This window comes from Clupea harengus, chromosome 5 (genome assembly GCF_900700415.2).
Source record: "Clupea harengus chromosome 5, Ch_v2.0.2, whole genome shotgun sequence".
NCBI classification, from domain to species: Eukaryota; Metazoa; Chordata; class Actinopteri; order Clupeiformes; family Clupeidae; genus Clupea; species Clupea harengus.
Window position 1 is genome coordinate 4668624 of NC_045156.1, and position 23610 is coordinate 4692233.

The 23610-nt window shown below is 44.5% G+C and overlaps 1 protein-coding gene across 10 annotated transcripts; it reads left to right on the plus strand.

Moving 5' to 3' along the window:
• Positions 1–915: 915 nt before the first annotated feature.
• Positions 916–23455, plus strand: zmynd8 (zinc finger, MYND-type containing 8). Of its 10 annotated transcripts, none has more exons than XM_031567399.2 (21): positions 916–1510; positions 7312–7382; positions 8246–8397; positions 10201–10422; positions 11005–11118; positions 11998–12063; positions 12473–12565; positions 12712–12799; positions 12904–12959; positions 13364–13441; positions 14209–14324; positions 14523–15037; positions 15419–15556; positions 15783–15947; positions 16275–16856; positions 17764–18321; positions 18550–18764; positions 19690–19770; positions 20663–20741; positions 20965–21204; positions 21816–23455. In XM_031567399.2, exons 1-21 carry the CDS (start codon positions 1497–1499, stop codon positions 21989–21991), a joined length of 3819 nt encoding a protein of 1272 aa, XP_031423259.1. In that variant the 5' UTR covers positions 916–1496; the 3' UTR covers positions 21992–23455. The 10 variants fall into 10 exon arrangements, with proteins under 10 accessions (XP_031423259.1, XP_031423265.1, XP_031423260.1 ...); XM_031567400.2 differs by having other exon boundaries at positions 917–1510; positions 8240–8397; positions 20965–21265; XM_031567397.2 differs by having other exon boundaries at positions 917–1510; positions 8240–8397.
• Positions 23456–23610: the final 155 nt, after the last annotated feature.

Consider the following 23610-nt stretch of genomic DNA (forward strand, 5'->3'; position numbering starts at 1 on the left):
ACTACTACTTCCATTAATTAGCGTGTGTGGGTCCTGACACAATATATTGCCATATTAAGGTTGAATGGATATGACGTCCTCTTTTGACTAGTACTGTGATTTAGCCATCTGAATGCCACTGCAGTTTTCAAATATTAGAGCATGCCAGTTGAGTAGCTTTGATCATTTTTAATTGAGAGAAGCACTAATCATTCGTCATCGTTGGGGTGTGTAAAGTGCTTAGAGACAATGATCATTGTGAATGGTGATGTAGTAACACTCTGATAGAGGTAATACCTTTAGATAATTAGTACATGAATATCATTGTCTTCGGAATTTAGTTTAGTCATATTTTGACCTGATCTTTCAAATGCAAAATTAGACAAATTTTGTCAGGCCTTGAGCCCTAGACTCAAACTGTCTTCCAGGTGTGATATGATTCACATTTGCGGTTAGACCACAGATATTTTATGAAGATCATGATTTAAATGTATTTGTATTTGTAATTGTAACTACCTGCCAGTGAATAGATATTACAAAAACTAATAATTGGATGGTGTACACAAAACTGGTGGACAGTTCCAAAATAATCAGCACAAAATATTGTCATTTCAACATTTAATAATGCTACTTTTGGTTTGAATAAATGTATAATTTATATTACCATCAGGATATTTGAATGCATGTTTTAATATATTTTCAATTGTTTCACATAATTTGTTATTTCAGAAGTTAAAGCAAAATATCACATATTCAAAAAAACATAGTAGTGTTGCATAGCCATATTACATGGAAAGCACAAAAATGAAATGTAATTTTTAATTGGACCACAGACTGAAGACATGAATATATATTTTGAACTGGCAAATTATATTTCAAATGTAGCCTATTTTTATGAAAAAATAAGCTACTTTTAAAATCAATAGGCCTTCATTTTTAGAATGTGTCTCTTTGGAGGCTCAAGGGAGAACCAAAATAGCAATTTGCTTGCACCCCTGTACACTTGTTTACTTTGTTTCTCTCGTTTATTTTTTTCTTGCTGCAGATTGTTTAAGGGAGGGATCTGTGAGACAAAGGCCTTTTCTTCCCTCCTGAAGCGAGGGCCTTAGGCATCTGTAACAGATCTATTTTGAGGCTTTCCCCCTCAAAATGGTCACATTAATTTAACATAAATAGCTATTTAAAAGCTGTTCTTTCAGTCTGCATAGTTGTCTGGCCTGTTTTGCCCTTCTGTGTGTTGATTCTGTGGATCGGGCCTAGTTGCTTTTCCCTCTGTCCAAAGCGCTGCCGTAGCTTGCCTGTGCTGAACAAAAGACACCCAGCCAGGAAATGGGACAGCCAATCAGCTACTGCATTACATTCTGCCCCTGACAGGCGGCCAATCAAAGCCTGGCTTACATTGGGCCAGCAGATCGGCCAGCCTGAAGTGCCGTGGCTCTGCTGTGTGCACAGTGAAGGCTGAGGGCTGTCCTCCATGTTTTAGTAAGCATTGACATAACACACTGTGTTTGTTAGCCATGCATCCACAGAGGTAAGCCTGCTTTTTCATTATTTCACTTCCTCTTTTACCTTGCTAACCTATGTTTTAATAACTGTAAAGCTGTAAGAAGGCATTTCCTCTTGTAGAAGGGGGGGGAAGTCTGTAAGTCACACCACACCAAAGGACTGGAGGCAGGCAGGAACACAGTACAGCAGTCTCTCACTGTACTGTCTGCTGTGTGACAGAATGGATCACATGGTCAGGGAGCAGCTTGTCTCTATACTAAAGAGTGTGCTTGTCACTGTGCTAGAAATTCTTGTTTTCTCAGAAATCTGTAACATTTACAGGCAGGAGGCTTCAGACTGTGACACTAGGCAGACCTCTCAAAATGGAAGGCCTCGACAGCAGAGTTGTGGCACAGGGGTAGCAAACTCCTCAGCATATGCTGAAACTAAGCACCACAGAGCTCTTAGGAGCCAGGTCATGGCATTGTTCAGCCTTCACTGGATTGGCACAGTAGCAGCCATTGTCATTGAAAGAGAAACTAAAAATGACAAATCATGGAAACATTTTCTCATCAGACAGCTGACTACTGTGTTAGCTGTAACTATTATATTTAGCTGGAGAACATTTATTTTTTTCCTTATTTCATAGAGCAGTGCAAAGCAAAACAACAGCTCTGTTTTGGGTCACCTCAGCACGCTGTCAGACTCTGTCTGTTTAGGCTGTCTTGAGAGGAAGTAGGCCTAATGCTAAGCCCCAGTTGAAGGTTTTGTGCTGTGCATGAAGTCAGCCATTACAGACGACTTCCCTGCGTGTTCTTCTCCTATTCCTCCTTCTTTATGTTCATGTGTGAGGTTTGACAGTGAAGCATGGCGTCATCGCACACAGGAACATTAAGGAGAGCTTGGGGGAAGAAAAAAAAACAGTTTTGAATAAGGTAGCCCCCCTCCCCCTCAGTGCTTAATGAGCTCTGCTGGAGAGGAGATGGGGGTGGGGGTGGGTGGGGGGGGGGGGGGGGGGGGGTTGGTGGTTATATGTCCGTGTCTTCCTGAAATGACAGTGAATGTGCTCTTCTTAGTTGCACTTCTAGTCTGTCTGCTTTTACTGCTTGTGAGCAAATACCTTGGCTGGTTGTGCAGGGTGACAGAAGAAGTGTTTATGGTCTCCTCAGACCCTAGTGTGAGAGTCCACTGAAAGAGACTTTGTCGAGCTTGTTGCTCTCAGCAGACTGTTAGTAACAAAGCAGGTGTTTGAAGGGTTAACATGGCTGATTAAAGAGGAGATCCTTTAAATCCCGCACTAGATGGCTGTAACCCTGTTTGGTGAGGTGCTTGTGGCAGAATTTAATCTCTTTATGAGGCCTCTTAATGTTTTGTTCTTTCATTAAGCCCATCTGTTACACATGTCTTTTGATTTGAACTGTGATGGTGATACTGAAACTATTTTTGAAGGTTTTGTGGCGGCTTTGTTGGCGAATATCAAATGCACCTTGCTCTGAGACAAGATCACAGATTGTGAATGATCTAATGACAGTTGTAGGGAAACTTCTTAGTCATTATTAATTGAATGTATTTATTTCATTCATATTAGGCGTAGTTATTTATTCATGCACTAGCATCAGAAATGAGGCTATTTTAAATATGTTTTTTAGGCGGTCTTTTTCCCCCACCTTTTTTAAATAGCAGTACAGGTTTGACTTGTAGGCCTGTTACATTCCCATCCCTTTTTCTGTTGTTTTTGAGTGCGTCCCTGAGAGCATTCCCGTTAGACCCAGGCTGTGTGCTCGGCAAGGAGATACTTGCTCTCTCCTACAGCAGCAGGCTTGCAGCCTCTGTAGCAGCAGCAGTCGTGCAGCAGCAGCAGCAGCAGCAGCAGCAGCAGTATGGCTTCAAAATGGACGCCCTGAGATTGCTCAAAGCCGGAGGAGGCAAAAAGGGAAGCGGAATCTGATATGCGCCGTGTCAACCATGCATCGTGTGCTTTTTTGAAAACACACAGGCTTGGTTGTGAGTGTGACGACGACAACGGCGATGACAACAGGGATTGAAAGGGAGGACTAGGTGAGGAACCATGCTGTAGTGGTGGAGGAGAGAAGAGAGAGGAGAAGGCAAGAAGCCCTCCCTGCATTGCAGCAGAGGATCTGAGCCGGGAGAGGGGAAAAGAGGGAGCCAGTGTGGCACACTGCGTCTGCCGCCCAATCACATGCCTCCGTGTGGTACTCAAACCAATCGGTAGCCCACAGCTGAGGTTAAAGATTGACAATCGCACTGAGAGCAGCAGCAGGGAGAGCAGGGCCCTTCTGGAAATTTCTGCACCCATCTTTGTCTCATCCCCTACCAGCCTCATAATTTGAAAAGAAAAGAAAAAAAAACTGTTTTTTTTAAAAGCCCTGGCTGAAGAACCTGTATTTTGTATCCTTAAAGAGAAAGGTATGCCTCTATGTGAGAATTGTTTTGATATTGAGGTTTGAATGTAATGTCAATGAGGTGATGAGATAATATTTTCAGGAAATATTTGATGTTGTCAAATGTGTGTAAGTGACAGGTTTGCTGTGTACAGTGGCAGTGATTTGCATGACATGAATAGAATGGTGGATTTTGCAAGCAGGCACTTATACAGGAGGAGGAGGAGGAGGCCAAGATGGCAAGTACTCTCTCTGTACATGTTATTCTCTGCGTGCTGTCATTTTTTCTCCCCCAGAGATGGACAGAGGGAGGAAGGGTGGAGAGCGACGGTGTGTGTGTGTGTGTGCGTGTGCGGGTGAGGGGGGGTTAAAGACGGAGAATGGATGGAGCAGGAGAGAGACAGAGAAGAGACCTGATGGGGGGAAAGCAGTGATTCAGCTGTCTCAACAGGACTCTTGCATTGGAGGACTCTGGGATCTCTGCTTACACTTAAACACTTATGACTGGCACAGCAGCTGCCAGGACAAATTAAACCTGCCCTCCTCTCTTTGTTGCCTCTAAGAAATACATATAGAGAGGGGGATGCACAGAGATCCCTGTCACTGAAGAATACCAAATCTCAATTTCATGCCGTTTATTGAATGAGAGTGCCAGGTCAGATAGTAGGCTTAGCATACCGCTCATTGATGGGGAATTTATTCAGTTTAAATGAGGTTGTGCTGTGATGGTGGGTGGGGAGAATGGTGCTGTGCAGAGATTTCCTGCTTCCAGTCGATCACAAGGGCGGCGGGTTGGTCTAGCTTTGTCTCTTGGTTTTCTGCACGGATGTGTGGAACAGGCCTAGCAATTATCGAGTTGTTTCTGGAGTGGGCTTGCCTGTGACCAGCCAGGCTCCAGTTTCAGCAGAAGCCATTGCACAGGCATTGTTGCCACGCAAATGCACACACCACCCATTCTGGGTGCTACAGCTCCTACGATGGAGCCTCATCCTCCGAGGAGAACGAGGTGCAGCTGAATTGCCTGTCGCACAATGTAAAATTCAAAGGCTCTGGCTGAGCTTAGCCGATCAGAATGCCAGAGGCAGATTGACTCAGTCCAGCTTGCAAGCTCGCCTCCACCAAGCCGGGCACTTAGAGTGTACGTCACTGTGTAAAAAACAGACAGATAATTCTGTCCACGTCCTCAGCGGCTCAGTAATCGATTTTGGGGCGAAGCGGATCGCTGCAGGCCTGGAGAAAAGGAAAACCACATCCTTCCGCCCTACATTACCACACTCTAGCTGTCTGCTCGCTTTTCATGACTGAAGACATGAAATTCATGCATACATTGATGGCTGGGTTTAAAAAAAAAATGTTTTACTGTTTACCATGCAAGTCAATTTGAAAATGATTCTCTCTGCATACTTTAAGTTATGGGCTATCAAACAGTTGATAGAATTTGAAATTTAAATAGTGGAAAAACAGTACACCCGGCATAGTTCAAATGATGATATTGCATCACAGTTTGAAATGTTTGTACTAGGCTACAACACACAATCAAAACTAGCTTGTGTACAGAAATGGGATGCTTGAGATATTGTTTCATTTCTCGTGCTAAGGTACCAGGAAGTACATTTCATTTCAGTGTTGTTGATATTTAGGAGGTTTGTGAAGTTTTTTTTGCGAACCTCGTGATGTGTGTTGTCAGATCGACCTTCACATAGCATGAAACTGCTCTTTCGAGAGTCATGGGAATGACCACAGTTGCAGACTGATTTATAAGTGCCTCCTAAGTGGTCAGTGAAATCTGTCTGGTTAAGAATCAGAGTAGCTCAGTGAATGGCAGTCGACCAGTAAGAGAGGCCTCATTGTGTTGGTGGTTTTGGAGGCTATAGAGACTGAGTACATGTCACAGGGGTCACTTCGGTGAAGAATGTGCGTCCCTGTTTGCAGACCTGGCCCTAAAAGTAATGTTGGAAGGTGAGCAAAATGAAGTCTGTCTTGTTGAGTAAAAGTCTTAAGAATTAAGGAAGTTCCAGAACAGAAAACCGGGGTGATTCTTGAGTTAGTTGCCTGTGTAAAGCTGTTTATGAAGATCTATCAACCTTGGCTGCTTATTCTAATAGTTCATACTTAGAAATGAGAAATATGCTTGTTTATACCAGTCATCCTCCTATTGACTGAAGACATGATGGTTATTGATGTCAGTGAATCAGGTGTGTTGGTGCCCATAGGAATTGATTGAGGAGACACTTGTGATTGGTGACCCCAAACAGGTGATACACAGGCTCTGATTGCAGCCTCTAAAAAACAACCCTCGTTGATCCCTCACATTTTAATTTTCTCTCTGCTGAAGAAGATAAAACGGGAACCTACCCTGATTTTAGATTGGACTCACTTTTAAATGTCAAATAAAAATAAACGGCACAGCAGTTACTGGCCCTCTGCCAAGGAGGGAGCAGCACGCCATGGCTAACATTGTTCCAGAGGTCCTTCTATGAGTCAGAGATTTTACTGTTTTTTGTGCTTCTTGGTAGGGATAATCACAAATCATTATCATTGTTATTTTTTTTTTTAAGTTTTAAACAGATGTGCATAGGAATGGATGTTCTTATTAGACAAACGGAAATGGTGGTTTGAGGTACCACTTAAAAAAATCTACTGTAAAAAAAAACAAATAAGCTAACATTGCTTACCATGGCCCAGTCACCACAGAGACACAAATGGGCACTGGATGTTGAAGCATAGGTGATCATAATTTTCCTTTTAGGATTCAAATGTGGTCTACCTCCATTAAACTTCAATAGTGCATGTCAGCAGCCATTGAGTTGTATTTATAATGTTTTAAAACCAAAGTGCGTTTTTTGCATATCCTGAAAGCTAATCATGTTGTTACAGTTAGCTAATTAAGAGGGTTCATGCATAACAATGAGTTTCTGAAGTACTTGTTGTCCTAACAGATCATTGTGTTAGCCTGCTCTGGCTAACTCAAATGCACTTTCATGCCCTTTTCAGTGTTATATAATGTTGATGAATGAGATGTGGATGTGAGACCCATGAAGTTACACATGGCAACTGTCTGCCTGTGGCATGATATCTGGATACACTCTGTGAATCAGCAAACTCTAAAAGTTTTACACAGATTATGTTACATATAGCCTAGTAAGCTAGCACTGTTTAGCACACTTGGTTAGCAAACCTTATAAGATGACCAATTGAGCACGGACTTGTTGGAATGATAGACATGTAAGCAGCAAGCTTTTTAGTGTGACAGTGTGCCCTTTTCCACCTTGAAATTCAGTGGACTATTTTAGTCGATGGAGTCTATAATTATGAACTGTTGGAACCGAATCACGCCACAAATAATGTCAACAAGGTGTCAGTAATCAGCTTCATGCTCAGCTACATGTCATGCATTGAGTACATAAGTGACTTGGCTAGGCTAATTCTTTGTTTTTGCATGTAGCTTGGCAGAGGAGGAGGTGAAAGTGGAGGCGGATGCTGTTGAGGGGATGGAGATTTCAACACGATCCAAAGGTGAGAGAAGATCATCATTCACCCTGTCTTTGCCCAACATAACAAAATCTGAAAGTTGATTCAGTTTTTTCTTGGGTTTTCTTGGTGCTCCTTATTGAACTGTACTAAATGCATCTAGATTTTAGGGGGAAAGACAGAATAGAAGAAAATGCGGCGCACACATTAGCATGATATTACAAATGTATAAACATGAAAGGCCAGGGGGCAATGGCCTTGAGTGGGTTTAGATTGAACCACGTATATTAACTGAAACTATTCAATTTGTGGAGGTGTTTGTTCCAGGTTCTGAGGTCAGAGAAAGTGTATGCCGCAATGGGAACTCTAGCTCAGTGCTAACATGGTCATAACATGGCAAACATGAGTCTAATTGTCAGAACATCAGCCAGGCTTGCAGTGTTGGATGTCTCCTCACAAGCAACACTGTAAACACAGCCTGGTCTAAATTGCATCTTAACCTTTTAGTCGAGGATTACCTGCTTTAAATGGAGAGAACCTGTTGACCGACATGCGAAACAACCAGGTGAAGCTTTGAGAAAGCCTGATGTACTATGATTTTCATTTCAAACTGAAACATTCTCTCTCTGATTGGGTGACTGGATAAGGTGTCACTCTAGGTGGACCAATCATGGCTTACGTGTGTGTGTGTGTGTGTGCGTGTGCGTGTGCGTGTGTGTGTGTGTGTGTGTGTGTGTTTGTGTGTGTGTGTGTGTGTGTGTGTGTGTGTGTGTGTGTATAAGACTTGTGGTGTGTAAAAAAAAAATTCTTAGATGTTGCCATCTCCATCAGTGTTTATCACAGTTTGAGCCAAGTCCATGGTAACATTGTCATGAATGCCGACCTTGACTTGACATGTTCAGTTGCAGGTGTTGAGTCCGGGACAGTGGATCGGACTGCCCAGAAGCGCAAGGTGCCCAGCCCCCCTCACTCATCCAATGGACACTCTCCATCAGAGACCTCCCCCAGCCCAATGAAAAAGAAGAAGAAGCCTGGGGCGATACACAGCAGCAAAGACCAGGTGCAGCACTGGATCCCACCCCACTTTGGACTACACGCATACACACACGAAAACACACACACACACACACACACACACACACACACATACACACACACACACACATACATACACACACACAACATATTTAAAACAGTTGATGTGACAGTTGGTTGTGTGTTGATTTTTTACAATGAGAGTCACTAAGATTTCAGTTTGCGTTTGATGCATGGTTGCATGTTTGAGAGGGTGCTTAAAACACATTATAATTGTCTTCCAAGAAACAATCAAAGATATCTCAGACCCATAGTTGAAGGGAATCACAAAAGCCAGATGATACTGCTTTTTAAGTCCTTCTCTTGATAATGCTTTGCCAGAGAATGATGATGTCTCAGGTTCGGCAATGCCTCGTGAGAACAGTAGCACAGGAAATAGCTCCCTACATGGTTTAGTTGACTCATATGTTGTGTGTTTGTGTTCCTCGGGGACTCTGTACTCTTCACAGAGCTCACCTACAGAGGTTTACCATATCAGGGCCTGTCGAATGGTTGGGAAATCCCTCTGGGAGAGGAACTATCTGAGGAATGTGTTGTTCAGTGGCAGATGGACAGCACTTTGGCCAACTCAATAGCGTGATAACAGAAATGATAGCGATTGTAGTGTTGGTTGAACTGTTTACTGTTTGTAATTGAGTTACATGATAGCTTTTTGAGCTAAAGCAATGGTAAACAGCTACTCATGAGGTTATGAAACAATACTTGTAAACACCACAAAAAGAGAGTGTGTGCTTTTTGGGGGGGGATTGACCTTCGTGAACAGTAATAAGTTATTGAAAACACACTACAGTAGGCTTGTCCTAGTGGTCTTGAATGGTTTAGAAATGCTTGCACTACTTTAACTTAAAACAGCTTGGCCAATAGCAGTAAAGACTGGAGATACTGTAAAAGCATACAAGTGTCCATGAGGTACATGCCACCGCTAGGGTAGACGTGCCACCTGCTCCTAATTCAAATGACGTGTGTTAGCCATGTAAGTGACTATGGTGCAGTGTGTCATTATGGAGACTTAAGAGGACAGGCATAACTTTGGAGTTCATGGGTACTCAGTCACATCATTTAAAACGCCTCATAATATCAGCCCAATGTCAATTGATCAGATTCCGACCGGTAATTGAAAGGCAAGCTAAGAAAGCACTATCATGGAAAATATTGTGGCATAAATTTCCAACTTATTTAACTTAGCTTGCATGTTGCCTATTGGAGTGAGAAGTGTGAGAGATGTTGTTCCATGACATGATGAAATCAATGCTCGCGAGGTGAGGAAGGCCAGCCGTCAAATGATCTGTTGGCTTCTAGTGTTGAGCTGAGCAGTACAATAGCCTATACTAGGGTTCTTGAACAGGACAACCTGTTTCTTACTCTGGTTCACTGTTAGACTGGTTTCTTTCATGTTCTGCATTAGAGAATAAAGACATTGCACATCCATGGTGTGCATAGTATGGGTAACCAAAATCTGCTGTTGGGAGAGTTTCTTTTGCTGTGCACAATTATATTCCTTTTTGTATTTGTTAGTATTTTTGGTATTGCAATATTTATACATCTATATATAAATATGTTGTTGTTAATATTGCACTGTAGTGTAATAAGACTGTATCACTGTTAGGGGACCAGTATTCATTTTCCTATGCATGTGTGTGAAGTGTATAACGCTTTATTTAAAACCTAGTTTATTTCTCTGCCCAGCTGTGTTTGCCTGTGCGAAATCTCACATGCGTGTGTTTTGAAACCCGAACCCCTTTTTGTGTTTCTCTTGCCTGCATTTCAGTCTGAGCTAAGACATGGTCCCTTTTACTATGTGAAGCAGCCAGCACTCACAACAGACCCTGTTGATGTTGTACCGCAGGACGGCCGCAACGACTTCTACTGCTGGGTGTGCCACCGCGAGGGCCAGGTGCTCTGCTGTGAGCTGTGCCCGCGCGTGTACCACGCTAAGTGCCTGAAACTGGCAGCAGAGCCCGAGGGCGACTGGTTCTGCCCCGAGTGTGAGGTACTCTCTCACACTCTCACACACCGCAGGCAGCCTCTGGAGCTGTGGCGCTGTGGAGGCCAGGGGCAGCCCTGTCCGCTGCTCGAGGGTGCAGGGAAGGGGGGGGAGACGGGAAGATTTCAGTTTAGCTACTACTATTACATTATTTGAAGCAATAGTGTAAAGTAATAGAAAATAAATTGTACCATAAAGCATTGTCAAAATCTATATCTTTTTTAAACCTTAAATATTAGCCTACATTATCTGGAAAGGGAAGACATCGAACAATAGGCGGATAACATTATATTCCATGACTTTGTGATGACATGTTTCGTTTTATGTGCTGAAAGACTTTAACGCTCCATAATCCATATTTTTATTTTTATTTTGATACTTGTTGGCAGTTTGGCTTTGTGCAATAGTGACATTGATCAAAGCAGACAGTAATTATTCTTAAAGCCGACTACTATTTCAAGGATCATGAGCGATAGAACAGCCTCATTCATGCTGCTATCAAATGTAGTTGTAATGATTGGAACATAGTGCATTTTGTGCAAACACAGTGTGCCCTCCTCCTTTCTCTCTCCTGCTTTTTCTTCTCAGAAAATCACAGTAGCAGAATGCATAGAGACCCAGAGTAAGGCCATGACCATGCTAACGTTAGACCAGCTGTCTTACCTGCTTAAGTTCGCTTTGCAGAAGATGAAGCAGCCAGGCGTAAGTACTTCCTCTCTCTCTGTCTCTTTCTTTTCTCTCTCTCTCTCTCTCTCTCTCTCTCTCTTTCTCTCTATCTATCTATCTATCTATCTATCTCTATCTGTCTCCTCTTCTTTGACGTCCTGAAGAGCATCTGATGTGAGCTGTCAGTTCTGGTTAAATTGTGATTGTAAAGCATGCACAGGTTGGATCGGTATGTTCACTGTTGCTAAACAAAAGCATCCGCTTTTGTTTGATTTTTCTGCCAACAGCCTTCTCCTTTATGTGAGTACTAGAAATGTTGTCTTGGGACTTTTAAAACCACATGTTCAAATAGCCCTCGATAGGCACTGGCCTAATCTTTGCCATTTTGTTTGGCAACAACACTTACATTAGCAAATAACATTTGCCCAGGTGCTGAATATTGCATGGCTGAAGAGAGTGTGCTGTTAAAAGGAGAACCCTGTTAAGGTCCTTCTCAGGCCTTCCCAAACCTCTCAGCACTGTCTGGGCCGTGCTTAATGTTTCCTTGTGAGCGCGGGGAAACCATGAATCATGTACCCATTTGTTTGTTATCCCTTTGGAATCATTTTCTTTGTGGAGTTACTACCGGGCGAAAACCACCCCAGATGGAAACTTCAGGTGGAGAGCTGGAGAGATGAAAAAAAATATTTATGTTTTCCAGTGTGCTATCTCTCCACCTGTTGGATTTTTAGCCCAAGCACCTGATGCACTTTCAATCTGCCTTCACTTTACGTCTTTCCTCAGCATGGCCAGAACAAAAGGAGGTTCTGTTATCATTAACTCCGCACCAGCCTTAGAGGGAGTGTGGGGTGGGGGGGTTTAGGGTGGGGGCTGTGGTTTGGTGAGGATATAGCTGCCCCCTCTGTTCTCTTACAGGACCAGCCTCGCTCCTCAGCTCACTCCCCACACGCTACTGCTTCGCAGAGAAAGGCTTATAATTGGGTAAACACTCACCATAAAACAGCCTCCCCCACCCTCAACCCCCTTACCCCGCCCTCCCTGTGTGCATTTCTCAACTCTCTCTCTCTCTCTCTCTCTCTCTCTCTCGCTCTGTGCCCCCCCCCCCCCCCCCTTCCACACGCACACCTCCTCTCCTCCTGATCCCTACCGCCTCTACTACCTGTTTAACATGTTTGGAGTGGGGTTTCTTTAGTTGTCTTGAGTTGTTTCCGTTTTTCCGTCGTCAGTTTGACCATGTAGTTTATTTGTTTGTTTAGTGTGTGTGTGTGTTTGTGTGTATATTGGGTGATGGTGGAAGTGACAATGCCATGTGTGTTTTAACGACATGTTGGATAACTTTGAGGCTGTGTGCGTGTATGTGTGTGTGTGTGTGTGTGTGTATGTGTTTCAGACGGAGCCCTTTCAGAAGCCTGTGTCTTTGGAGCAGCACCCAGACTATGCTGAGTACATCTTCCACGCCATGGACCTCTGCACACTGGAGAAGGTCAGCAGAAATCCCACACTCTACTGACATCTTATCCAGAACGAATAGCCTTTCCTTGTCACCCTGTTCGTATAATTATACCTGACTATACCATACTTATAACTTGACACATTTATCTACTGACTCCTTGCTTTCTATTTCCCTAGAACATCAAAAAGAAAATGTACGGGTGCACTGAGGCCTTCTTAGCAGATGTCAAGTGGATTTTGCACAACTGCATAATTTACAATGGAGGTTAGTGAAGAATTTCATGTTGATGGTTTGGAAACATGGAAAATCCCTTCACTTGACCGCATCTAGAGTGACACTACCTGCTTTCTGTGTTCCTGTTTATACAGGCAATCACAAACTCACAGCTACTGCTAAGGTCATCGTACGAATTTGTGAACATGAGGTAAGTGTTTTTAAAAGTTGTTGGTATTATGTCTAATTCATTGCATATTCACCACAGGTATTAGAACATGTACATTGGTATCTCTCACTGTTAAGAGTTATGACTGGGAGGAAAATGCCAAAATACTACACCGCTCTGTCACTTAAATTACTTCAGTTTTATCCCAAAGCATCCCAAAGGAACATGTTTCAGGATGTGTCGGGAGATACGAGACAGAATATCTCCTATGTTAAAGTATATCTGTAAAAATAGTGTAAAACACTTTGTTATGTCAGTTTGTTATGTAGACTTGAATTATGTGGGTGTTGCCAGTGTCAGTTTAACTTTGTTTGAGGCCATGTTGTGATTTTATAGGGCAGATGCCTACAGCATGATGTGAAATTTTAACCCTTCCTCCTTGGCAGATGAATGAGATTGAAGTATGTCCAGAGTGCTACTTGTCAGCATGCCAGAAGAGAGACAACTGGTTTTGTGAGCCATGTGTAAGTGCTCTCACTTAAACATCTCTGCTCACATTGGAGTGTTCTTATGTTTGTCTTTGTTAAATGCCATTTTATGATGGGTAATTCTAGTTTTTCATGGCCTTACTTAAAGGGAAACTTCGGGATATTTCAACATGGGTCCTATTTTTAGATCTTTATGAGTTCAAACTTTTACTAAGGACAATTAACGATAAATATGGGTCCAGTATTTAGTAGGAACACTATAACTGGCAACCACAAAACGGCTACCCAAAATTGACTATTTCTACAGTTTTTGTTGTAAGTTTCTGTTTCTGTAGAAAATGACTATAGAAACAGTATTTTTTTTAGTTATTGAGGTAAACAAACACAGGTATATCTCTGTAGGTATCATTTCCATGATGTCAGACACTTATAATTACATTATGAGCCTGTCGGTGGCAGAAAACGACGTGGATATTTGCTCCATGGGATTACATTGTATTTGTGGTTGCCCTTTAACCTTAAATTTTTCCCAAATCATATACAAACCACATATTCAATTTTCAGTATGAAAAGACTGACAAACAATGGATCAGCCAGTGGGTATCTGATAACTGTTACCAGAAAAGTTGCCCCATTGTACTTGTAAAGAGTTCTAGACATCACCCTTAAAGATCCAACGTTAAACATTCCATTTATGGGTTCCTATTAGGACAGGCCAACTAAAGGTTGAGAGTGTAGGAGTTCTGTAATAAAACATAAATCTTCAATAAGATGTTTCTAATGTCTGCTTTGGCCCTGTGTAGAGTAACCCCCATCCTCTGGTTTGGGCCAAACTGAAGGGCTTTCCTTTCTGGCCAGCCAAAGCTCTGCGAGACAAAGATGGACAGGTGGACGCTCGGTTCTTTGGTCAACATGACAGGTGAGAGAAACACATTTAATGTGTAATAGTTTATCGAAGCCATGGGGTAAATTCAAGAGTTTCATTAATTGTTACTCTAATTGAGGTATGAACCTAAATATTACAGTACAATAACATTTTTATCATAAATTCAAAAGGACCATGAAAGGGCAGGACATTGCGATTGATATTTATTTAAGATCTTCTTTGACCTACCAGGGCCTGGGTACCTATCAACAACTGCTACCTCATGTCCAAGGAGATCCCCTTCTCTGTGAAAAAGACCAAGAGCATCTTCAACAGCGCCATGCAAGAGATGGAGGTCTACGTGGAGAACATCCGCAAGAAGTTTGGTGTCTTCAACTACGCCCCCTTTCGCACCCCTTACACGCCCGACAACCAGTTCCAGATGCTCCTCGACCCCTCCAACCCGGCGGCGGGCTCAGTCATGCCCGAGAAGCAGGAGAAGATCAAGTTCAACTTCGACATGACTGCCTCTCCCAAGATGCTCATGGGTAAGAGCATGCTCTCCAGTAGCGGGGGGAGCGGCGTCGGGGGAGTGGGCAGGGCCACGGGGAGGCGGATCTCTGTGACGGATGTGCCTCGCTCCCCGATGAGCACGAACTCCTCAGCCCACACGGGTTCTGATGGGGAGCAGGAGGGTGCAGAGAAGGTCCAGGCCAGAGCCCCTCCTGGACACTACAGCACCGGAGAAGAGTCTCAAGACTGCACAGGTACCGTAACTTATTACTGAACCAAAGCAACATTACTTTGAATTGTGAAAAATAATATGAAACAGAAGAAGAGTGATAGAAACACAACTTATCCAAAGCAAGTTTGAGATCTGACAGATACTCATTTTCATCCAAAGCAACTTGATGTAGCCCACAAAAGATACATTAGTTGACTAGACACAGACACAATCAGCTCTTTCCACTCCATTGGAAACAGGCAGAAATTATATTTAGATGGATTCTTCAAGGGCTAGACTAAAAATGTTATGTGAAAAGAACAAAGGTATTTTATAGTCAGGTTAGGTAGTCTTGTAATATCAACTTTAATTACTTCCCACTGCAAGTTTTTAAATGTTAAGTAAAAAAAAACCTTCTTGACAGCCTCACCTGCACCAGCTAAGTCAGGTGCTACAGGCATGGCCATGGACAGCCCAAAACCACTCCATTCCCAAGCTCCCGCCACAGCGGTCAAGCAGGAGAAGGTCCCTCCCACGGCCAGCATCCTCAACCTCAACCTCGGTGAGTCCCAGTAGAACATCTCCTGGTCTGGTCAATCACTTTAGGGTTTTGTAGGCTACAACCATAATGAAAACTAATCTCGCTTGACATATTCTGGCAGTGCCAAGCTGTTCTTTCGCTGAGTAGGCATATACAAGTATAAAAGTCTATTTTGCAAGCTCTGAGTCTTGAGTAATAACAAAGACGTTTAATCCCTGTTTGCTCTGCGCTGGTTGCCTCCTCTCAGACCGCAGTAAGGCCGAGATGGATCTGAGGGAGCTGAGCGAGAGTGTGCAGCAGCAGCAGCAGCAGCAGGGGGCGCCACCTCTACTCACCTCCCCCAAGAGGCAGATCAGGAGCCGCTTCCAGCTCAACCTGGACAAGACCATTGAGAACTGCAAGGCCCAGCTGGGTGAGTGAGAGTTGCTCAGCTGCTAGAGCAGCTGGTAGAGCAAAGGAAGGGAGCACACATAAGCTACTGATGAAATCTGTACTCAGTACTTCAGATGAAAGCGTCAGCTAAATGATAGCCTGAGTTCAGGCTCACCATGCGAGGCTCACCTTCAGCTTGACAAATTTAAAATAGAAAGTGAAGTCCTACCATGTTTTTACCCTGCCCTATCATTTTTCCGTTCACTAAGCCAGTAGAGAAGAATGATTTCACATGTAATGTGAAGGACGCTGGTGTTTAGGCTTAGTATTAGCATCAGCCTCTATTCTCTATTCTCTATTCTCACAGGCATCAATGAGATCTCTGAGGATGTGTACAAGGGTGTGGATGACTCGGAGGAGTCAGACAAGTCGGACTCGAGCGACAGTGAGTACGCCAGTGACGATGAGCAGAAGACCAGCAAGGAGGGCCAAGATCCCGGCGCCAACGTCAACAAGCCAGAGAAGGATACATCCAAGAAGAAGCCGAAAGCTTCGTCATCGTCAGCCTCTGAGCCTGCTGAGGAGAAGGAGAAGCCCGGTTCAGAGGGCGCAGGGGCGGGGGCAGCCACAGTGCCCAAATCTGAGCCTGCGCCCAAAACCAGTCCTGACGACTCCTCGCCCAAAGACAGGCAGGGGCCAGACGCCGATAAAGACCCGCCTGAGAGGCCCAAAGCAGCACCGGTGTCCCCGTTGGCAAGGGACAAGCCTAAACCCTCAGAGGAGGCTCGGCCACCCCCTGCGCTGGATACAGACATGGACTCGGACTCGGAGAGGGAGCTGGTCATCGATCTGGGAGACGAGCAGGGAGGAAGAGAGAGGAAGAGGAGCAGGAGAGACTCGGCCGCTCCCCCCGTAGTCAAAGAGACCAGCACCGCCGCCAAGTCAGATGGTACTTGAAAAACTGAACTGACCAACGTCCGTTTAGGATTTTTCCATACATTTTCAAAAAACAGCTTTTGGTGCGGACCAGAGTCGGCTCGAGGCGTTAGTTCGGTTTGTTTTGTTGTTTGTTTTCCGAACTCCGGTGCACAGCAAGTGACTGTACCGGAGTCCACCAGAAAATGGGGGTCTGCGGTACGGTTCACCTGAACTCCAGTGCGGTTCGTATTTGGTGTGAAAGCTATCCGATCTAAAATCAGGAAGTAAATGCTATTGATGATCGCTGATGGATCCATATTTCCGTACAATAAATAAATTACAATTAAATGCGAAATTATTTTCTAAAACGCTAACAATCTTAAAAATAGTGACTAGAGGACAGCTATCCTACATGGCAATTTACGCCTCAGGATATTCCTGTATGCTCTGCAAGCAAAGCTGCAAATTCATCTTGCATTCCTAGCGACATTAGTAAATAGCAGCAACACGGTCCTTACGTGTTCATGACATGTACGGACCATGTTTCGCAAGCAAATAATCCCACTTGAGTTTAGACCAGTGAAAATAGACCAGTGATTCTCTCCATAACATAGAATGTTTCATCAAATATGAACATTACAGTTACCTAGAATCTCTTCTCATCAAAACAGCAAGCGACAAAAACTTTTCAAATTTTACATGTACGAAACAAGGTCTGCAACGCCAGTGTCATTTTTAGTCGAGCGCCACTTGTCGCCCGGACTATAAATTGGCCTTTAGAATGCAGTAAATGTTCCATGTTAGCCTGTAAACAAGCTGTTGGTAGAGCCAGTTGGGTCACATTTGTCTTGACAAAGCTGCAGAAGAGTCTGCACCCTACGTTCATATTTTTGGAAGCTGTTTTACCAGTTTGATCTCTTCTGTTGTTTCCTCTGCAGGTAAAGTCCCCATCATAACTAGTGTGGTCACACCGTCTCAACAGAACACCCCTGTCTGCTCCTCTCCGGGTCCTAAAGATCTTGCCCAACCATCCGCACCCACTCCTCCCAGCATCCTCTCTTTCCCTGCTGCCCCTCTTTCCTCCTCTACCCCTCTCCCTGGCCCTGCCTCGTCTGCAGCCTCCGCGTCCTCAGCTGCATCGGTCGCCGCGGTGAAGAAGCAGCGGCCACTGCTGCCGCGGGAGACGGTCCCCGTGGTGCAGCGCGCCGTGGTGTGGAACCCCACTGCCAAGTTCCAGACGTCGTCGCAGAAGTGGCACATGCAGAAGGTGCAGCGGCAGCAGCAGAGTGGGCAGCCACCACAGGTGGCCGGGCAGACGACGACCCTGACGCAGACGCAGACGCCGACGCAAACGCCGACGCAAACGCCTCCACAGGTGCAGGTGCAGGTGCAGACACAGCCCCAGCGCAGCCAGCAGCAGCAACAGGTCTTATCCACATCTGCAGCACAGCAGCCATCTTCAAGCACGCGTTATCAGACACGACAGGCTGTTAAAGGTACACCTTCCAATATTCACCACAATTCATTAACAAAATTAGACGTGGAACATTGAATTAGATTGGATGTCAACCATGTAGTTTCACATTTGTACACAATTTTGTTTCCCCTCACTGATCTCCGTCCTGGTTGCAGTGTTGGCCAGCCAAGGGCCAGTCTGGGCTGGTCTGAAAGAACATACCACTTCTTCTCTTAGACTCTTACTTGATGGTTTTGGTTTGTTGCAGCAGTCCAACAGAAGGACTCCCCCCATAGCGTTTCCACGTCCTCTGTTACCCTGGTGACCACCTCCCCAGTTTCTGTGGCCATAGCGGCAGCAGTGCCCAGCGCCTCCATGAGCAGCTCTTCCTCATCCTCATCTCCTGCTGTCATGGCAACCGACCTGCACATCCCCACAGCCTCAGCCGATGTGGCGGCCGACATCGCCAAATACACCAACAAGGTAAACAGTCCTCATGATTTTCTCAAACAGACCTTTACTGTCTTATAAAATATAAATGTACTTAAAACAGATACCAGTCCATGATGTCGTGAACACTAAGGGCCACTAAGATCAAAGTGCAGAAAAGACCACAAGACTCATAATCTTTTTGCTGCTCAAAGCCTTAGAGGGTTTCTTCTGTCATAGAGGCCTATAGTGCAGAGGCCATCACTACAGATGATCACATGGCCTTCTGGCTGAATGGATTATGTGCAGTAAAGATCAGCAGGGTTAAGTGTGGTTGGTTTCCTGTGCGTTACAATGCTTGTGGTGGGGTTGGCTGCTCTTTACTGGAATCTGTGTGAAGTTTGAAATGAGACAACTTAGAGCAGCCACGAACAGTTCTCAGAGAGTAAAAATAAAAGATGTCCAAAATCAAATGTAAAACTGCGGGTCAGAAGAACAGCCAAAAGAGCTGCATTTAAAAAAAAGTAGAAGCTGTATCTAGAATGTTAACTGCAGCGGACCTGGGGTTTCTAACAGCAGCTCCAGAACACAGCTGGCAAGCCAAAGCCAGGCATGTCCTACTGTGTTTACACAGCAGTCCAGTCTGACAGCCTAGTCTAGCAGAAGCACTTTGACTTCCATCCCCACTCCTAAAATAACAAGTTAGGGGAAGGTAGAGAAAAGAAAGCTGTGGAAACTGCTGCACGCTTCACTACACCAGGAGAAATAAACAGCTGTCAACACCGTTTTGCGTTGTGCTGTGCTGTGTTGTGTTGTGTTGTGTTGCGGGGGAAAGGGCACACCACTTACTGTCATGCAAAGTCTGATGTATATTCATTTTAAAGTTCAGCCTCACGATGAAGAGTTGAGACATTTGGTGTAGAGGATGGTTTAAAAATGAATGTGTGCTTACGTAACCCAAACAACTATATGTCAACAGATAATGGATGCCATCAAGGGGACCATGTCTGAGATTTACAATGACTTGTCCAAGAGCACCTCGGGCAACACAATAGCAGAGGTGAGTGTTGGTTCAATCTAACGGTAGTGACGGCTAGTGCTCTGATACTTCTGACTATAGGGGATTCACATACACAGCTGCTGAGAGCAAAAGACCTTGCCCTGGTAATGTGGCAATAACACATCAATATTCTGTGAGTGGGTTCAATGTTTAAAACGTTCATACACTGAAACTGTCTCAGCCTCTGTTTAAGTATTTAAGATAGCTCTAGAAATGTTGTAAACAGATCCATGCTATAGCAGCTAAGATATGAGCCACGTAACCTGGTGCTGCCAGATTACATCTCAACAGAGTTTGAACTGGGATTGTAGTCTGAGAACTCTCAGCTGATAAGAGGTTAGTCTACTAAATCTCAGGCCAGCCAGTCAGAGAGTACGGTGAGTGCTCCTCTACTCAGGTCCTAAAGATCTTGCCCAACCATCCGCACCCACTCCTCCCAGCATCCTCTCTTTCCCTGCGGCCCCTCTCTCCTCCTCTACCCCCCTCCCTGGCCCTGCCTCGTCCGCTGCCTCTGCATGCTCGGCTGCGTCGCTCGCCGCGGTGAAGAAGCAGCGGCCACTGCTGCCACGGGACACGGCACTCCATGGGGATTGGTTGAACCAGTGCCTTATGATACAGTTTTAAACAACGTTGATGTGCAACGCCCCCTAACACCCAGACCGATCCCAATGGAGGATGTGAAGACCACAATGAACATCACTAAATAAGAAAAAAGCCTTGCATTTTCCTGAATAAATAAAATTAATAAAACACAATTAAAGCTTTTTGTTTGGACACATATTTTAGCTTAAGTGTGTTAAGCAGGTCTCTGAGGAATATGTTAAACGTATTCTTCACAAACCTAATACACAGGACCACAAAGCACTTACAGACATTGTGTGATTCTCCTCAGATCCGGCGGCTGAGGATTGAGATTGAGAAGCTGCAGTGGCTGCATCAACAGGAGCTCTCAGAGATGAAGCACAACCTGGGTAAGCAGAAGGGGTCCGAGACAGACACTCGCTCTGTGGCCATGAGATGCTGGGCAGATGTGAATGCCAGCGAGCACTTGCAGAACATGGCATCTCCAGTCTGTCCGTCTGTGTCGTATGTGTAGTAACAATATTGTCACCAGCAGTCGTTTGTATTTATGTAATGGTACATTACTTTGGGGTGTGTATGTATGTTCATGTGTGTTTGTGTGTGTGTGTGCAGAGCTGACCATGGCGGAGATGCGTCAGAGCCTGGAGCAGGAGCGCGAGCGTCTGGTGGCGGAGGTGAAGAAGCAGATGGAGGTGGAGAAGCAGCAGGCCCAGGACGAGACCAAGAAGAAGCAGTGGTGCGCCAACTGCAGGAAGGAGGCCATCTTCTACTGCTGCTGGAACACCAGCTACTGCGACTACCCCTGCCAGCAGGCCCACTGGCCCGAGCACATGAAGTCCTGCACACAGTCAGGTACGGCTGCCCTCGAACAGCCCCACACCCTGTCACCTCTCTCCACAGCGAACACCCCCAGGTACACCACCTCCAGCACCCTCTACCGCTGACTACTCAGCTCCCCCCAGCATGGGGTTTTTAGGGTGTGTTACTGATTAGTGTGAATAAAATGTTCACCAGTAATAAGCAGGCCTGTTGATTAGAGTGATTTGTGTGATTTATAGTCACCTAGCATTGATTGAAAACCTGATTCTTTCAGAAATGAGTTGCAGTTGCATATCTGTTTGTTGTTCATTCACAAGTGCCTATGTTTAGATGTTTAGTTGCTTCTCAGAAGCTCAGAAACTGTGTTTAGTGTCTGTCTCCAACCTTACAAACACCTACAATTACTTTACGAATCAAGAATGACTCTTATGCCAGCACAGTGCTGTGGAGATGAGTATTTATTTACAAGCTAGCTATTTGCTGCAGGACAAGGATATGCCTAAGGATATGCCTTCTCCCACTTGCATAACAAACACAGGACAGATGCAGTTATTTATCATAATCCCATGATACACCCCAAACAGAGCTATCCCCTCATGATGGTCTGTTTATGTGCTTATTGGCTTCTGCTTGGTTACGTGCAGCCACCGCATCCCAGCAGGAGCCCGAGACAGAGCAGTGCACGGACACCCCAGCAAAGGCGTGTGGGCAGCCGGGCAGCACACACAACTCCCCTAAAGAGGGGCCGTCGATGGCGGCCACGCAGCCAGACTCGGACCCGGAGAAGAGCAAAGACAGCGTGACGGTCAGCCTGGCGTAGCCCACCCCCCCCCCCCCCCGACCAACAGCACTTAATCCTGTACTGTAAGAAAAGAAGAAAAAAAACTACAGTCTACTTGTTCACTACAAAAAAAAACATTTTGATTTGTTTTGTTTGTCTGTCTGTTTTTAACCAAATGTTTGTGTTTTCAACCTGTTCTTCTGGAACCCAAAGGCTGCTTTTCTTTGACCTCAGTTACCCTGAAACGAATCCTCCCATCCTCTGACGATCTAAAATAGAACTTTGCTTAACCACATTTTTTTTATCTGGATGGAAATATCTTCACTGTGAATATTGCCACAAAGAGAACATTTCTGTTCTTTGTTTTAGTCCTTCTGTACAATCTGTGTTTATCAGCCTTTTTGTGGTGGAAAGAGTAGGATCGTATACCTGGGCATGAACGAGAGTGCATTATTTTTATACTGTAGTCAGCGTACTCTGAAATGACTGTTGAACTTGTCTTTTCTTCTTTTCTCCTCTGCATCACGCTTCTTTAAGTTAATTTATTATCGGCGTTTACACCAGAATGTTTGCCAAATGAGACAATGGAATGGGAATGCCTAGAGCATACAGTTTAGGTGGCGTCTTGGGGAAAGAAAAAAAAAACAGAGATTTGGTCCCTCTGAAAACAAGGCCTCATATCATTCCTTTATTTCTATTTGACCTGCTTCTCGCCTTTCATTAGAAGTCGCCATTTCATGGTTGCGAGATTTGGAGTCAATTAACCTTGAATCCATTTTTTTTATTTTTTTTAACATTGGGGTCAATAAACAAAATAGTTTGAGAGAAATATTTCACAAATTCTTCAACAAAAGAATGAAAATTCATATGCTTTCTGTCGCAGCACCCAAACTGCACCTGCTTGAGGCCCTTTGCCATTCCTCCTCACTATCTGACCCTGTATTTGCACACTGAAGAGGCGGGGACCCATAATCAAGAATGTCACACATGGACCACTGTAGGCCGACGTTTGTGTCTACCAATACCTTGAAGAGTCCCGATTCCATGAATGCTACACAAAATGCGCAATGCGACTCAGAACACAATGTGACAAACTCAGAGCTAACTCTGTGGGGGTTAGATTGGAGACCAGGGCTTAGGGTCTTAGTCATAACGATAGCGCAATCAAAAGCTTGCTTATACTGCCTGACCTTTCACAGCTCCTCCTGACATCCTGCTTGAATGCTTCACCACCAGAGACCAACGGGTAGGCACCTGTCATATATGACCCAGGAGACTTCCACTACCTGGTTCAGTGGACTGTTAATACTTCTTTTAGTTAATGCTATTGTTCATCCACAAGCCACAGAGTTCTATTGTTGACTGTATGTGTATATTTTCCTGTGAGGGATTCTCACGGCTGTTTACATACTGTAAATAAAAACGGTTTTGGTGGTCTGAAGTGCGTCTTGTGGCCCATCACTGGAGTGAATTGCAAGCATCTGTAATAAAGCATCAAAATAAGTTTATAACCTGTAATTACAATTAATTGGGGGGGAAATGAAGATACATTTGAACAGATGGCAGGACTGCAATCACTGGCCATGAAATGGTTTGTATGGAAATCCTTTAGGGCCGTTCAGAGAGCTCTTCTAGGAAGACTACTTGTAGTGTTGTAT